Source organism: Myripristis murdjan, chromosome 16 (assembly GCF_902150065.1).
Source record: "Myripristis murdjan chromosome 16, fMyrMur1.1, whole genome shotgun sequence".
In the NCBI taxonomy this organism is placed as follows: Eukaryota; Metazoa; Chordata; class Actinopteri; order Holocentriformes; family Holocentridae; genus Myripristis; species Myripristis murdjan.
The window spans coordinates 33,690,847-33,707,265 of NC_043995.1; the positions used below are offsets into that span (position 1 = coordinate 33,690,847).

At 46.4% G+C, this 16,419-nt stretch overlaps 1 protein-coding gene across 1 annotated transcript; it reads right to left on the minus strand.

The window, feature by feature from the left end:
• Window positions 1-200: 200 nt before the first annotated feature.
• Window positions 201-15,955, minus strand: LOC115374352 (protein asteroid homolog 1-like). Its single transcript, XM_030073210.1, has 4 exons — window positions 14,670-15,955; window positions 2,947-3,120; window positions 970-1,106; window positions 201-588 (listed from the first exon to the last, which is right to left on the minus strand). Exons 1-4 carry the CDS (start codon window positions 15,903-15,905, stop codon window positions 201-203), a joined length of 1,935 nt encoding a protein of 644 aa, XP_029929070.1. The 5' UTR covers window positions 15,906-15,955.
• Window positions 15,956-16,419: the final 464 nt, after the last annotated feature.

Sequence of the window (16,419 nt, forward strand, 5' to 3'; positions counted from 1 at the left end):
GGCATTAGCCTTCCTGACTATCTGCCTGTGGAACAGGTCAGATAAAGTAATCTCATCCAAATGATTAAAAAAAATTGCACCAAGAAAGCTTTGGCTGTTGCTGTCTGCTTCTTTCTGTCCAAAATAAATAAAGGACATAGACAGGACATTGAAACTCAGATGGATGGATGGATTCCTGGACAGGTTCCAGCCACAGAGAGTCAGTTCCAACCTCGGCGCTCCTTTTTGCGACCGAGCTCTGGGTTTTTGGGCTGGTGGCCTCGCTCTTTGGCTTTGTGGCGAGTCACCAGCACCCAGTCTCCACCCTGGTCTGCCGTCGCCGCCTCCTTGTCTTCGTCCGGGAGGTGCAGCTGCTCCATGTTGGCGGTCAGATCCTCCAGAGTGTGTGTGGTTCTCCTGTGCTGTGGAGCATCTCCTCTTTTCCTCCCTGAGGCCGCGGAGGCTGAGGTTCCCTGATGCCGGGCCTGCTGCACGGTGGCCAGCAGGGTTCGGTAGAGCTCCAGGCTAGAGGACGTCAGGAGACGCTCAGGTTGCATCCCCCTCCTCAGGCTGTGGACCAGCTGGTGGAACAGCTTTCCCTCATACAACCTGGAGAACATCAAGAGAAGACAGTTGGAACCACACAACATCAGCTAGAGCAGACTCATGAGAATGAACTGGGGCTGAATGAGCCCCCACCGTTTTACACTTCCTGCCTGCTGCACCTCAGCTTCAGGCTCCGAGTCTGCTGTAGGGGAGCATTACTGTCCTGATAAGGAGCTTCAAACAGCAGAGAAACCTGCAGCACTGACTGCAGAGCTGCTGTTTGCTGCTCAGTCACTTTCAGCCGCAGAGCGAGGTTTCCGTCCAGTCGGCTGACGTGCTGGGAAACTTGACCCATCGCTTGATAGTTTGACCCAAACACTCTTTATGATGCTGTTAGTAACTGTGGTCTGGTGTTGGTTGTAGTGATTGGCTGTGCAGTCTCACCTGATGACCTGAGGCTCAGGCAGAGGGAAACACAACAGCTGGTTGAGCTGAATGCTGAACATCACACAGGACTGCCACTGGTTGAAGGCGTGAGCCACATCTTGATCCAGACTGGGTGTAGCATCTGTGTTCTCCACCTTCAAAGCTACAACACACACATCATTCAACAGTTCATTCACATGCTGTACTTGGAGAAGCTGTTGGCTTGTGGCTCTCAAAGTGTATGTGGGTGTAGCAGTGGTCTTTGTGCATGTACAGATATATCTAAGGTCAAAGGTCAGGCACGTCAAAGTTTGCTTTCTGCAGGCCAAAATGGTCAAAAAAGTGTTTCATTAAATTGTAAATATTGCTGCTTGCTTTGGTGTAAAACAGAAGGCGTATTCTCTCCTGCGGTGTTTGCCATTTATATCAACGGTCTAGCTCTAGAATCCAGAAGGCAGCTGCTGGTGTCGGAGTGGGAGGCTGTATGGTTGGCACTCTCTATGCAGATGATACAGTCCTGAAGATGACATGGTGTGCTGTTGGTGTAAGAAATGGAGACTGAAGATAAAACTCAGGTTGTGTGTCTCAGGAAGAGGGTAGGGTCACAGTCTCAGTTTAAAATGAATTTTCCTGAACCAACTGTGATGCAGCACAGAGCCACGCGCTCTCTTCATAAACTAGCCCTGAAACTGGTGGTGTGTGCAGTGACACGGGACGGCAGCCGTGTGCGGCGCAAAGGCGACGCGGTGCAACTATGGAACAGATTCATCAACAGGCCTGATAACAGACTTACTGAACAAACCTTCCACTGGGGTTTTTCGAACTATGCTTGGGCAAGGGAGCGTGCAAAAATATTTCCAAAGGCAGGTCAGAAGAAATACTGCGTAAACCCACTGTGTGTGCCCAGCTGAGATGTGGGCTCTCTCCTCTGGCGGTGGAAACCGGATGCTTCCACTCTCCTCCAGAGGAGGACAGAGTGTCCACTGTGTGATCAAGGAGAAGTGCAAAATGCTCTTGTTGTTTTCTTGTCCTTTGTATCATCATCTCAGAAACAGGCTTCTCCTAAAAATGTGTTTCCTGATGTGTGCAGACTGCAGCATCTGTTCACAGATCAGCTGTTTCTCCAGGCTCAGTTTCAGTTAAATGTCCATCAACGGTTCATGTGGACGCTTTATGTTTAAAAATGATAAATGCACAGTCCTTGCCTCAGATGGTCTGAGTTATGTTTTTTAGCTGAGGCGTTGGAGGAGCAGGCTTGTTATTCATTCCTGCTCTGGATATTGTTTAACACACATGAGGCTGTACTATATGTGTTCCTTTGCTCTCGTTAAATTATTGCTCCTGTCTGAACTGGTTTGTTGTGTCTTGTAGGCCCATGTGGACGGGGCATCTGTTGGTGCATGACGTTGGGAAAAATACTACTACAGCATTGTTTACTCATAGCGTCATTTCTTTTTTTTTGCTTGTTCTTGTTTTGTTTCTGCTTTTATCGTTTTTAACCTTCTCTTGTTTTGTTTTGTCTTTGATTATTTCAAAAATGTTCTGCTTCTTTTTATTTTGGTGTTGAACTTTTCATGTTTTCTCAATATTTTATATTTCTTAATGTATTTCTATGCCTCTGTAAACCACTTTGAATTGCTTTGTGTATGAATGGGACTATACAAACAAACTCACCTGGCTTTCATAGTGACGGCTCCTGTGTGCAGGGGCGCCGACAGGGATTTTGGGCCCCATGAAAAGAAATCTTACTGGGCCCTTGTATAGCCGACCTTCTTATTTCAGGCCTTTCGAGGGCCCCCTCCCCCATTGTGGCCCTGGGTAATCAGTCCCGCTTTTCCCCCCACTACGACGCCCCTGCCTGTGTGTGTGTGTGTGTGTGTGTGTGTGTGTGTGTGTGTGTGTGCGTGCATGCGTGCGTGTGTGTGTGTGCGTGTGTGTGTGTGTGTGTGTCCTACCTGTGCTGACAGCTGTCTTTCTCGGTGTGTGTGTGGTCACCAGTCCCAGCAGCAGAGCCTGCAGCAGGTGCTGGTGTGGAGTGGGTTTCGCATTCTGCATCCAGTAGCAGGTAACAGCCACCAGGAGGCGCAGGTGAGGCTCCACACCCTGAAAACAGGACGGCTGCACCTCCAGAGCCTCCATCAACACCTGGACACGCTGTGAGAGCTCCGCCTGGTGGAGCGGGACAGACAGTGCAACACAGATGTGTTTTATCTCACACAGGAAAAAACAGAAAGCAGGAAGGAGAGTTCAAAAATTAAGACGGTTGTTGATGACGGTTTTCATTGTTGATTAATATTGATTTTCTTTTTTTTTCAATTAACCGACTGATTATTTAGTCTGTATGGAGTCCAAAATTATAATTAATGTTTATGAGGAGGAATCAGAGCTCCAAGTGATGTCTTCAGAAGTGAACAGCAGCCAAAAAACTATTCATAATAACTTTAGAAAGATATCACAAACTGGAGCGCTCTTTCACTGTCAATCACAATCATTTATTTCATTTATTTTTTACATTTATAACTGACCCTCTCAGCTATAAATGACTGACTGACTGCTGTTTGTGGATTCTGTGACTCGATTCACGGCACAACAAGCTGAAGTCTCCAAAATCCACAGATCAACACCACTAGCAGCGCCAGGATTTTGTGAATGTGTGGGCCTACAGAAAAACAGGTGGGTCAATTAAAAAACAAACAAACAAACAAACAAACAAACAAACAAAAAACAGCGCTGCACTGCCACCTGCATCACAGCAGCCGTGTCTGCACCTGAGTGGCTATTGTGTCGCTGTCCTCACCTCAGTGCTGAACAGGACAATGACGTTTAACTCAGCAGACTTCATTTCTCTCTCTTATTGACTGCACAAAACTGTAAACGGAAATATATCTTTGGAGGTTTTGTCTCTCTCTCTCTCTCTCTCTCTCTCTCTCTCCATTTATTTAACCAACCAAGCTACACTGTTCCAACATACTCAGATCGAACATAAAGTGCAACATTATTTAAGCAATAAGCCCCGAGAAGCCGTGGGTTACAGTGATTTTACAGCGGCTGAGGGGCGTTCTTATCTAAGACACGACGCCCAGCGGAGTTGTAAAATCACTGAAACTCACGGCTTCAAGGGGCTTATTGCTTTTATGAGGGAGGCCAACAGACACAGTGGGTTACCCGGCTCCTCATATAGGCTATGAATCTGCGCAGGCTTTCTATGTTTTTTCGGCAGCATCTTTGTGATTTTTTTTGTGCATTCATTGAAAGACAAGGTGACATATTTTAGGCCATTTTCGTCGTGGCGAATGCTGAAAGAGTCGGGCTTTAATTTGCGGTGGCCCTCGTTAGCCCTGCGTCCCATATGAAGCTGCACGTCAAACCACACTTTACAGACAAGCCCCCAAGGCATGGCCGCGGGAAGTGGGGGTGCTGGGGGTGCTGCAGCACCCCTTAGTGGCGAGAGGGAGATTATTAAAAAATTTATTAAAATCTTTTGCAAAATGTATAAATTCCTTATGAATATTTTGGGAAATGATTTTTGACACATGTAGACTATTATGTGTATTTTAGATTTTAATTTAATTATTTTTAGGCCTAATCAACACAGTTCACGGAAGTTACGTTGTTAACATCATGGGTGTATTCAACGACGTTACGATACGTAACGCTGTGTGACGTCTCATTGAATGGTGTGTTTGGTTGTAACGTTTTGTAACAGAGAGCAACATGCCTCGGAGGTAGTTTTCCTCCGTTTGGTGGGCGTGTCACAGGTGTTATCCAATCAGCATCAGCCTGTATTTAAGCCTCCGTGATTTAAAACAATATTGCTCCAGTATGGCTTTCAGTGTAGCCTATGTTTAAAATTTTACCCCTCATTTGAGGAGGTAAAAGCACATGTATGTGGTAAGTGTGATGATAGATCAGACATAGTTTATTGTTTTTCTTCAATAATATGGCAACTTTTATTCACCTTAAAACTTAAAACACGTTTGTGTAGGCTTATGGTACAATTCTTTGAAACAGTGTTTAACAATAACTGTTTTTTTTTTTTTTTTTTTTCATAGCGGACATTGAATGTATTGCAGTACCCCGATAATTACGGTAATGATCCATTGAAGGTAATGTCTGCTCACACACTTCTTCGGCTACAGTCGCGAGGAGAATGGCCCTCCGGGCTTCCATACTCCCAACGCTTGCGTAATGCAACAGGTTGTTAAGAGCTTTATCGTTTCTGCTAGCTTGACGTTACGTACCGGTACGTCTGCGCTGAATACACCCCAGGTTTCCCGCTTGCTCCATTCAGCATATATCCATAGCGGCTGCAGCAGAGTGAATGAATGTAGCTAGTCACACAGTCTTAGTCCAGTGACAGAAACAAACACTGAAGGCACAAAAATGAATTTCAGTTTTTTTCGGGAAACCACCACCTGTGGAAAAAAAAAAAGCACCACCGCAACCATGACAACGGAGAGCAGCCGGGGAGAGGAGTGTAGGCCTACCCACCCGCCTGCTTTGTGCGTAATGGATGTGGAGAGCTGTTAACCCAGCTGGCATTTTAACATTTATTCAACACTGAATCAACAACATAACTCATGGGTGAATCAATGTTGAGTTTGGTTTTGATTTTGCAAACCAAATCAGCATTGATATTATGATGTTGTTTCAATGTCTTACGTTTCAACATCATGAGTGAACTAATGTTGAAGGCCCAAGAGTGAATTAATATAGAAAATTCCCGGCGGAAATTTTGAGAGTGCCTCAGGGGCGTTGCCGGGGGGTGTGTGTGTCTGACCTCTGTCTGAATCACTAAAAAGTAAGAAGAAGAAACTCTGAATGTGTTTGCCACCCTTGCGACCCTGTGGCCATGTGTAAACCGCCAGCCCTATGCTGTTTGTGGGTTGTGTAGTGTTGTGGCTCTTGCCCAGGTGGGGAGTTGAACCCTGGTCTCCTGCATGGCAGGCAGAGGCACTATCCACTGTGCCACTGGGGCTTGTGTGGGCGGAGCCAGAAATGAGGCTCTATGAAGCACACAGCATGAGTGACAGTGCTGCTTCTGTGAAAAATCGCCTAAAAGTAGTGGTCAAACAAATGCTTTTTTCTCAATGACAGTAAGTCCGAGCAGAAAATAAAAGGTACCATGAGAAAGGTAAGGCTTTGGGCTTTTAAACTGTGTCAAAGTATTTGCCAACTCCCCAAAATGCCTGAGTTTCGGCGAGTTACAAAAGTGTGTGTTTCTCCATTTCTCCCCAGCTTGTGGGTTCCAGGTATAATGGGAGTCTATGGGGGAGCTGGCACTCCAGCCTTGTTAAGGGTCACTGTGTAAAAAGTATATGTTGCTTTGCTTTTCTAGTTACATTTTTCAAAGCAGAGCTATTTTTCCTACTACTTTCCTCTTTCTTTCTTCTTTATATTCATTGCAGCCTATTAGTAAATGTTTAACAGTTTCTGGTGTATTGCAGTCGGGTCCAGTGGGGTGTTTTCCTATAATATGCAGAGTCTGGTCAAGTCCTGTGTGATCTCCTCCCTTGGGCTCCTGCACTGTATCAGTAATATTCCAATATTCTTGCCAAATTTTGTGTATTTGATCCTTTATAAGATTTATGACTTCTGCCTTATGTCTATTGTCTGTATCATTTTCTATACTTCCTGCTTATGAAGTTTCATGTGATCTCGAGATTACCTCTTTGTATTCAAATACACCACATGCAGGACACAAACTCATCTGTGTCTATTTTTAATGTATAAAATGTATATTTTTGATTTTTTTTAATTGAAGAACATTATGAACAAAATACAAAAAATGCTAGTAAAATAAAAATAACGATCATAATGGTAATTTCAAAATAGAACATGGAAGAGGACAATAGGTTGAATCAACATACAGATCTTGTTTAAATTTCAACATTGATTTATTGATAAGTTGTCAACGTTTCCGCATTTGTTAGCTTTATATATTATTTCAACATTGTTTCAATGTTGAAACAACAACTGACATGTTTTAAATTATATTTCAACGTTGAACGTCGGTTGAATGCCAGCTGGGAAATAATGTTTAAATAGTCAGAGATTATTTCCTTGTGGTTTGTGTAAAAAGGTTGGAGACGGAAAGTGTTTCTTTGTTAAGTGTGTTCTTGGCGAAATAGATGTGGAGAACTGGGGTCCGTTTCACAAAGCAGTTTTAGTGAAAACTCTGAGTCTGTTAACCCTGAAATGAGGGAAACTCTGAGTTTTCCGTTTCACAAAGGGAGGTAACTCAAAACAGAGACAGAGGGGTAACTGTAGCCTGTTTCACAGAGGGAGGTAACTTAAGCTCTCGGTCAGTTACCGCAGTAACAGAGTCCATGAAACTAACCTGGTCGGGACCAGGTTTTTCTCATGAAACCTCGAGTTTCTCTCTGTGTCCGCCCTCTTTCAGCCACACACCGTATTTAACTTCCTCATTCATTCAGTCAGCTGGCGAGTTTTGGCGTGGCGTATTAGTTCTGCCGACTGTTATTTAAAATAATAATTAAAAAACAGTCAGTAGGCCTTTATTTGAAGTCCATTAGTAGTTAGGAAGCGACTTTTTTTTTTTTTTTTTTTTACATGAACATGGCATGTCCTTTCGACAATGATCCAGTGGATGAAGGTGCAGTGTTGCTGCGCAGAAAATTAAATATGGCATATTCGTTCTGCCGTCTGTTATTTAAAAAAATAATTAAAAAAAAAAAAAACTGTCAATAGTCTGGCTCTGTGCACTACAGTGTATATGACAATATATATGACAATTTCAGTGTATTTATTTATATTTAAAGTGTATTTTAAATAGGCGCGGAGTTTGTTTTAAAATAAATAAATAAATAAATAAAAATCACAGTGCCCCCTGTTCAAAATTACTTCCAGCGGCCCTGCCCCAAGGTGTGTCTGAACTTGGTGCCTGAAAGTGCTTCATCTTCTGGCAGTCTGCCTCGGTTATGGCTTGGTGGTGGGAAGATTTGTCACGTCCTTCTCGGCGGAGTTTCTTTACCACACCGGCGAAAACATTGTTGCTGGTGGTGAATTCAGCATCCAAGCACCTCCTCCAACCACCCAGCAAATCAAAATTCACTACAGAGTCTGACATTTTGTTTACAAAAGCCTTGAAACAAATGTGACCAAACGAGGAAGTTGAGCGCAGAGTAGTTGGTTGCTAGGCAGCGCTATGTCCGTTTACACTGGCGCAGGGATATTTTGTGCTGCGGTCTGCCAGAGGGTTACACTGATTTAACAACGGCATGGAACGCGGCTCACATTTAAGGATGGGAAGCACCCGTCTTATAAACAACAGATAAAACGCACACACAGCATAAAAAGGCCCAAGTTATTTTGGTTATAGCTTATTCAGAATAATAAATCTATCATAGCAGTGGCGGTTCTGCCCATGTTGCCGCCCTGGGCGAAATGACTGCCCTCCTGTTACTACTCCTACACGGGCCGGCCGGTGCCGCGGCCACCCAGTCAGGTCTGCCGGATCTGACAGGTGAGCGGCGCACACATGCTGCCACATATAGCCTACCTTTCATTATAAATCAACTTTTGTTCATACTCGGCTGCAGCAGCACAGCGGGCAATGACACAGACAACATGGTTGATTATTGACTGTGCAATGCGGCCATTCGCCGGTAATCGCGGCATCATTTACATATGTATAACAGGGTCAATCGTGCAGCAGGCAAATATATAACACTATGTACAGTAGTTATTGTTTGTTATAATTATTACTGTTATAATTACCCAAAATCTGTGTACTGTTTTTTTTTTTACATTTATTTTATTTTTATTCATTTAGTACCTGACAGGTTGGGCCTCCGAGTCAGTTCATAGGGACCGGAACATAAATTTGTGTCTGTACCCCCAACGTTCTTATATTGTGTGCCACCGCCCCTATATATTGTGTTTTTCGCGCCCTTACCGCCCCTTTTGTTATTGATCTCCATGGGAGAGGTAAGCGGTCTTGTAGTTCGGAAGTTTATGCGAGTTAGCATCATTTGATTGTGTTTATATGTTTAATAGCTAGCTGTGAGGTGCTTGCTATGTATTTCAACATGTTTATTTATCATTTAATTTTTAGGGGCGCAGTGTTTTGGGGGAGCTGACTGGAGGGAAATATTTTTTAGGCCTATATGCCTTTTGTCAAGTGTAAAATAAACGGAGACTGCCTCCAAAGGTGTAATCGTCTCAGACCCTTCCTACAACGCAGAGTCGTATCCAACCGGTTACACTTGGTGCCGTGACGACCCGTTGCATCCCCGATCAGCACCCGTCTGGTCCCCGGGGTACGGCTGCTGACACCTGGCTCCTGTCTGCTGCTGCTCCCTGCTCATCGCTGCTGCTGCGGTGTCGGAAAACTGCGCTCGCTCCCGAGTGCGCGCTAGGTGTACTGACCAGTTATAAACTCGGTAAAGAGACGCTCGCACACAGTTTTGGAGTGTGTGGATATTTTTTTTCCCCTCCTGTAATTTTGTTTCGTGGTGGTTTGTGCTTGTATTAGGCTACTGGTGTGACCTGCCGGTACACTGCTTGGACACTTGAATGAAACAGGAACTGTGTAACTAAGGACCCAAAAAAAAAAAAAAAAAAAAAAAAAAAACGACCTGAGGGAGTAGTATGACTATATACGGGTTTGTGGGCTTATGATTTGTATTGGTGTATTTAGTGAACTGAGCCTTTTTGGTTTATATCATTTTGTTTTGTTTGTATTTGTCACCATTTTTTGTGACCATTCACTTATGAATGGTCATGCACATTGGATTTTAGTTAAATTGTGGGGGATTTGATGTGCTTTACTTATACTCTGCTTTGCTAGGCTCATACTGTTGAATTGTGCATAACTGTGACAGTTTGCCTTACAGTTACAGTGTTGATTTTTTTTTTTTTTTTTCCTACATTGCACTTCTGTTGCTGTATTGATATAGCTAATAATATGGATGAACATTTGCATAATGTCACATTTGGGGTGGGGTGGGGAGGGGCCAGCGGAATGCTGGTAGAGATTGGTTGTCCTCCAGTGTTCCCAAATACACAGCTGATCAGTCAGTTAACCCACCTTTGACCCCCACTGCTAGTTCCACACCAATTACCCAGTCAGACCCCAGGCCCACACAGGTCATATCTGTTGATGATTTTGGAGACATGATTACAAATCTGGCTAAACAGATTGGAGAAAACATCTCAGCCAGCCTTAACACTATGCACCAGCCCAGTACCGTCCAGCCTCAGTCTCCCACTACAAGGCAGTCATCCAGTGATGCTGGTTTGTCACAGTTGAAGGTTGTTGTGCAGCCAGACACCAAAGCTCCACCGTACTTCAGAGGTGATCATGCTGATGCCTTCTCTGTTCATGAATGGGAGGACATGATGAGATGTTACCTGAATAGGGTGAAATGTGACACTCATGCTGAAATGTTTGACCTGATAATGTCAAGACTTACAGGCAAAGCCAGGGATGTGGTGAAAGTGTCGCTCCGCAGCTGCCCTGAACTGAGTAAAACTGACCTGCCCACAGCTGTATTTGACATATTGAAAGGTAACTTCAGTGAGCTGTCATACTCTAACTTACCCATGAAAGATTTTTACAGCACTGTTCCCCGTGCTGGTGAGTGTGCTATGGACTATTGGATTCGCCTTAACAAATCCATCGATGCAGCTGACGAGTGTCTTCGGAGGCGAGGTAAGTCCGTGGAGGACCCCAGTGCTGAGGTGGTTTTGATGTTCATTAATCACTGTCCTGATGCCAGGCTCGCCATGTCATTCCAACTGAAGGCACCTGAACAGTGGACTGCAGCCCAGGCCCAACACACAGTGAGTTTGTCAGCCTACAATCAGAGTTCCGGGGCTGATTCTTTTCACCCTCTCAAGCTTGGTGTGCCCCAGGCTGCTTCAGTGGCACACCAGCCAAAGCCCCCTCCTAACTCTCTATCAGCCTCTGCCATAACCTGCAGTCAGCCTCAGTCAGACAATGTATCGAGCCCATGTGAGTCTGCTTTGTCACCCCTCTATGTCTCAAGATGATGTCTCCTCTCTTCTTTCCTCCTTGGACGAGTGGGACTCTGCTCCCAGGCAGCGTGCGGCCTCCCTAGCTGATCACCTCACCACCTTGGAACCTCCTGGCCAGGACATGTTGCCTTCCTTGTCCCTCGCCGAGCTTCAGTCACACCAGCAACAGGACCTAGTCATATCAAGGGTCGCTCACTTTGTTGACAGGAAACGCAGACCTTCCAGACGTGAACGCTGCAATGAGAGTCAGCCAACTTTGAGAGTCCTGAAGCAGTGGGATAAACTAACACTTCTCAATGGCATCCTCTATAGGGTCACAAGGGACCCCTTAACCAAACAGAAGAGGTTCCAGTTTGTTGTGCCTGAGTCCCTGAAGGCGGATGCATTGTCAGGTGTTCATGACCATGCTGGTCATCAAGGTCAGCCCCACACACTTTCTCTGGCCCGCCAGTGTTTCTTCTGGTACGACATGGAGAAGGATGTCCGCAACCATGTGAAGCACTGCCACAGATGTGTTCTCAGCAAGACTCCTGAGCCTTCCGCAAGAGCCCCACTAGAGAGCATTAAGACCTCTGCCCCTCTTGAGCTCGTGTGCATTGACTTTTGGTCGGCTGAAGACAATCACAACAAGTCCGTGGATGTTCTTGTAATCACTGATCACTTCACGAAGTTGGCACACGCTTTTCCCTGTCAGGACCAAACAGCCAAGAGGGTAGCCAAGAAGCTGTGGGACAACTTTTTCTGCATCTATGGCTTCCCTCAGCGCCTCCATTCCAACCAGGGAGCAAACTTCGAGAGTGAGCTGATTGCTGAGCTCCTGAAGTTGTCAGGAGTTGACAAGTCCCACACCTCGCCTTACCATCCTATGGGGAATGGCGTCACGGAGAGGTTTAACCGCACCTTGGGCAACATGTTGAGATCTCTCCCCCTTCGCTCCAAGCAGAAGTGGCCGCAAATGATCCAGACCATGATCTTTGTATACAATTGCACTGTTCATGAGACCACCGGGTTTGCACCCTTCTACTTGATGTTCGGGAGAGCCCCTAGGCTGCCGGTTGACCTTCTCTTCAGGAATGTGCTCCATGATGTGACTGTGTGTGACTACGATAGCTATGTGAAATCCCTTTTGGAAGACCTGCACTGTGCCATGGCACTGGCTCGGAAGAACTGCACAGCTGAGCAAAGACGTCAGTGTGACCAGTACAACAAACGGGTCAAAGGTCAGCCTCTGTCTCTCGGTGACCGAGTGCTACTGGTAAACAAGGGCATCAAGGGGAAACGTAAGCTTTCTGACAAGTGGCTGCCTGTTGTATATACTGTGGTGGCCTCAAAACCTGCCCTGCATATCTACCGGATCAGGGATCCAGAGGGAAATGAACGTGTTGTTCACCGAAACCTGCTGCTTCAGGTCAACTTCCTTCCGCTGGAGGAGGCCTTGGATGATGATGATGCTCTCATGTCCGTGCCTGCCCCTAGCATGACCAATGCCCCCCCCCTGAATCTGATTGGCATGTGACAGATGTGTCTGGTTTGGACACGGCAGCTGCAACAGCTGTGCCCTCCCTTGCTGGTTCTCTTTCAAGTGTTGATAACTGGGATGATGGCCACACTGCCTCATGGGTCCGTGAGCAGTCCTCTATAGATGAGCCCTCTAATTCAGACTGTCCGCCACCTCCCTCTGTAGCAGCCTCCCCTGCTGCTGGTGGCCCTGCCACTGCTCTGAGCCCCCCAACCACTTCCCCAGCTCTCCTACCACAACCACCTCCAGCCAATCCACCTCAAGCTTCTGCTGCAGATGGCCAACTTACCTCAAGGTTTGGCAGAGTCATTAAGCCAGTGTGCCGCTTGATTGAGTCCATGACACAACTTGAGTCCATTCTAGGGGTGCAGTCAAGCCCCCGTGCTGTTCTTCATGTGTGAAATGTAAGAACCAGAGTGGCGTGTTCTGCTAAACCGCTCTTTATGTTGTTAGGGTTATATGCTGCTGTATAGAGCCTCTTTTTTTTTTTTTTTTTTTTTTTTTTCATTCACCCACATTGTTGGCCTGTGTGCATGTGGTGTATCGGGCACCTCACCTTGTCTGTGGAGTACTGTGAGTTCTTGCTAGGCGCTGAGCAAAACTCTCATTCTCTTATCCTTTAGATAGGAAGCTCATATGGCTGGTTCATGTCGATTGGTTGTTTTCTTGAAGGCCAGTGTGTTTATGTGAACTGTTTTGTAACCCAGAATTTTGTGTAATTCTAGGGGGGTGAGTGTAACAGGGTCAATCGTGCAGCAGGCAAATATATAACACTATGTACAGTAGTTATTGTTTGTTATAATTATTACTGTTATAATTACCCAAAATCTGTGTACTGTTTTTTTTTTTTTTACATTTATTTTATTTTTATTCATTTAGTACCTGACAGGTTGGGCCTCCGAGTCAGTTCATAGGGACCGGAACATAAATTTGTGTCTGTACCCCCAACGTTCTTATATTGTGTGGCACCGCCCCTATATATTGTGTTTTTCGCGCCCTTACCGCCCCTTTTGTTATTGATCTCCATGGGAGAGGTAAGCGGTCTTGTAGTTCGGAAGTTTATGCGAGTTAGCATCGTTTGATTGTGTTTATATGTTTAATAGCTATAGTTATAATTACCCAAAATCTGTGTACTGTTTTTTTTTACATTTATTTTATTTTTATTCATTTAGTACCCGTTTTGGTCCCAGTTATTTTTGTTACTGTGGCTTGGCTTGCTGACATGACTGAGGGGATGGATGGAGGAGGAGGAGGACTAGCGTTGCTTTGGGAGCGGGGCCGGACGGCTGAGCTCACCGGTAAACTACAACTCGCACTCGTAACATTTAAATCAAGTGGTGGAATGGCTGCAGGAGTTTCCTCCTGCTCAACACGGAGTTGTTTGGTGAAAAAGACAAGTAAGCTGCTCTGTTTCGCCATAATAAACTCCGTCTCCGTCTCTCTTTTTTTCTCTTTATCTGTACACATTTCATTCTTCCTGAGTCGGGGAGGGACCGTTTGCGCGCAAACTAACTCATTCATTTCATTGGGTCACATGCTGATGATGCAGCCTGGGGGCGGCAGTCACGTATGATAGAAAGCTGCTGATTGCCTGAGAAGCTAGCGTCACATGAGGTCTGCTAAGGCTGGAAATAGGATGAACATTTTAATTCCGAAAACATATTGTTCTGATTGGGTGGGCCCAGGCCCACCCTGGCCCATTGCTGGCGCCGCCATCAACACAAGCCACGGCACCGATGTTATTTGGTTCACACAGAAGATTCAACCATTTAGGACATTTAAAATATCTTTGGACTGGTGGCTGGTCCAAAATATTTGCTGCTGGAGCACAGTTCGCTCAGACAGACAGACAGACAGACAGAGAGAGACAGGCAGGCAGATAGACAGACAGACAGAAAGACAGGCAGGCAGATAGACAGACAGATCTTGCGTTATGATCAGGCATCAGAATACCTACTGTGTTTTGTTTCTGGATCAGTGAAGATGGAATTTGCGAGATTAAAAACATAAAAAAAACTCACAAATTTATGAGAAAAATACTTGAAAATTTAGAGGTTTTTTTTTTTCCTGTAAATAATTTCTCCCTACAGTGGTCCTCACATCACATCGTACTGATGTGATGTGCTCTTCAATAGCATTGCTGTTGTTATTCGTAGTAGTGAGGTGGCAGTATATTACGACTGTAAAAATGAGATACCTTATCCAGGGAGTCCAGGCTCAGCTGCCCAGCGGCTCCTCGGCAGACCGACTGGACCATGAAGCTGGCCAGCAGGAGGCCCTTCCGGTCGTTCTCCTCCACCTCCTCCTCGCCCAGCAGCAGCCCGTACATCACCTGGCGGATCGGCCGGGAAGCGATATGGGCGCTGGGCAGGCTTTTGTGTTCCACCATGGCAGGAAGGCGGGCCCTCCTCAGCCGCAGCACGCTCGGGATGGCTTTGTTCAGCCGGCCCTCGGTGAAAGGCAGGCGGAACCAGTCCGGGACCAGAGCCTGGACCTTTGGGGGGAGGGGAGGCACTGTCCCATTAGTAAAGAACCGGCTCAGGGCGCTGGGAGGCAGCTGGTACTCCTCCATGCCCACAGACAAGCTCTTCAGGACCTCCGCCTCTTTCTGCCTGCTCATCTCCCCCATCAACTTCAGCGCCGCCTTCAGGGCCTCCTGGGGCTCCTGGAAGCCCCTCAGCCAGCGGAGCAGCGCCTCCAGGTAGCCTGATCTGGTTTTCTCATGGGTTTCAAGCTGGAGGGACACCCCCATGTCTTCCAGCTTCACATAGCCGTTCCCAGCCAGCGCGGCGAAGGCGGGCAGGACGCGGTGCTGGATGTTGTAGAAGGAGCAGAAGCTGGAGGCGGTGTATTTCTTACAGGGGATGTAGCCTTCCTGCTCCGCCACCTTCCACTGGAAATGGGGGATGGGCAGCAGCCCCGCCGGCAGGTCAAAGATGTAGAAGTCGCTGTCACCGGAAAGCACCGGACACTGCCACTCACTTGCCAGAGCAGCGACCTCCTGGTCTGCCTCTAAGAAGGACTGGACCACTGGGACCTCCAGCCGGACCAGGGTCTGTCTGAACAGCGAGCTGCACATTGGGGGCAGGATGTTCTCCTGAGTCGGCCTGCCCTGTGACTTTTCATGGGCTGCTTGGATCAGTGCCTCGGCTCGTTTTTTCTTGGTCTCCAGCTTCTTATCAGTGTGGTCATCGCCTCCGTCCAGCACCACGTAGGGCTGGATCCCGCAGCCACTCAGCGCTTTGACGAACCTCTCGATCAGGTCCGCAAACGCAGCATAGTCCCCGCCGTACGTCTGGTCCAGACCCGCGGTAAAGTACAGGTGGCATGACAGGTTACAGCCATCCACCACCAGCCAGCTGTCCCTGAACTGGACGTCCCGGTAGATGTGACTGTTGGCCTTGATGAAGCTGGTCAAGCCCTGAATTCCCATCCTGATGTGCGCAACAGAGCCAGAGTAGCTCTCTATAACCCAGAGTTAGGTTTCTTTTCCTTAAGTTTCACTCTCCTGGCCGCACTAATGAAGTCAGGGAGCTGCCAGCACATGATATCTGGATTAAGCTGTGAAACTTGTTTTCATTTCCTCATTTCATCGCCTGTAAGCGAGCAGCAGTTTGGGTTGGGCTTGATTCATGTTTATCTGACGGTGTCCAGCCGCTGTGCAGTGCTGCTGTTTATCAGATGGTGTGTTTACTGACTGTCTGTGGAAAGTGGCAGCGACAGCAGGCCTGCGGCTCAGAAACCCTGCAGGACATCAGACTGTGTGACAAACTCAGTAAGAGTCACTCCACCAGACCGAGGGATTTTGCTCTACAGAGTCTGATATGAAAATTATATGAAATCCTATCAGCAGTAGTAAATAAATAGTAAATAAATAAATAATAAAAGAATAAATAAAAGAAAATAAAAATAAAAGTACCTGGAAATAAAAAGTATTTTCAGAAAAA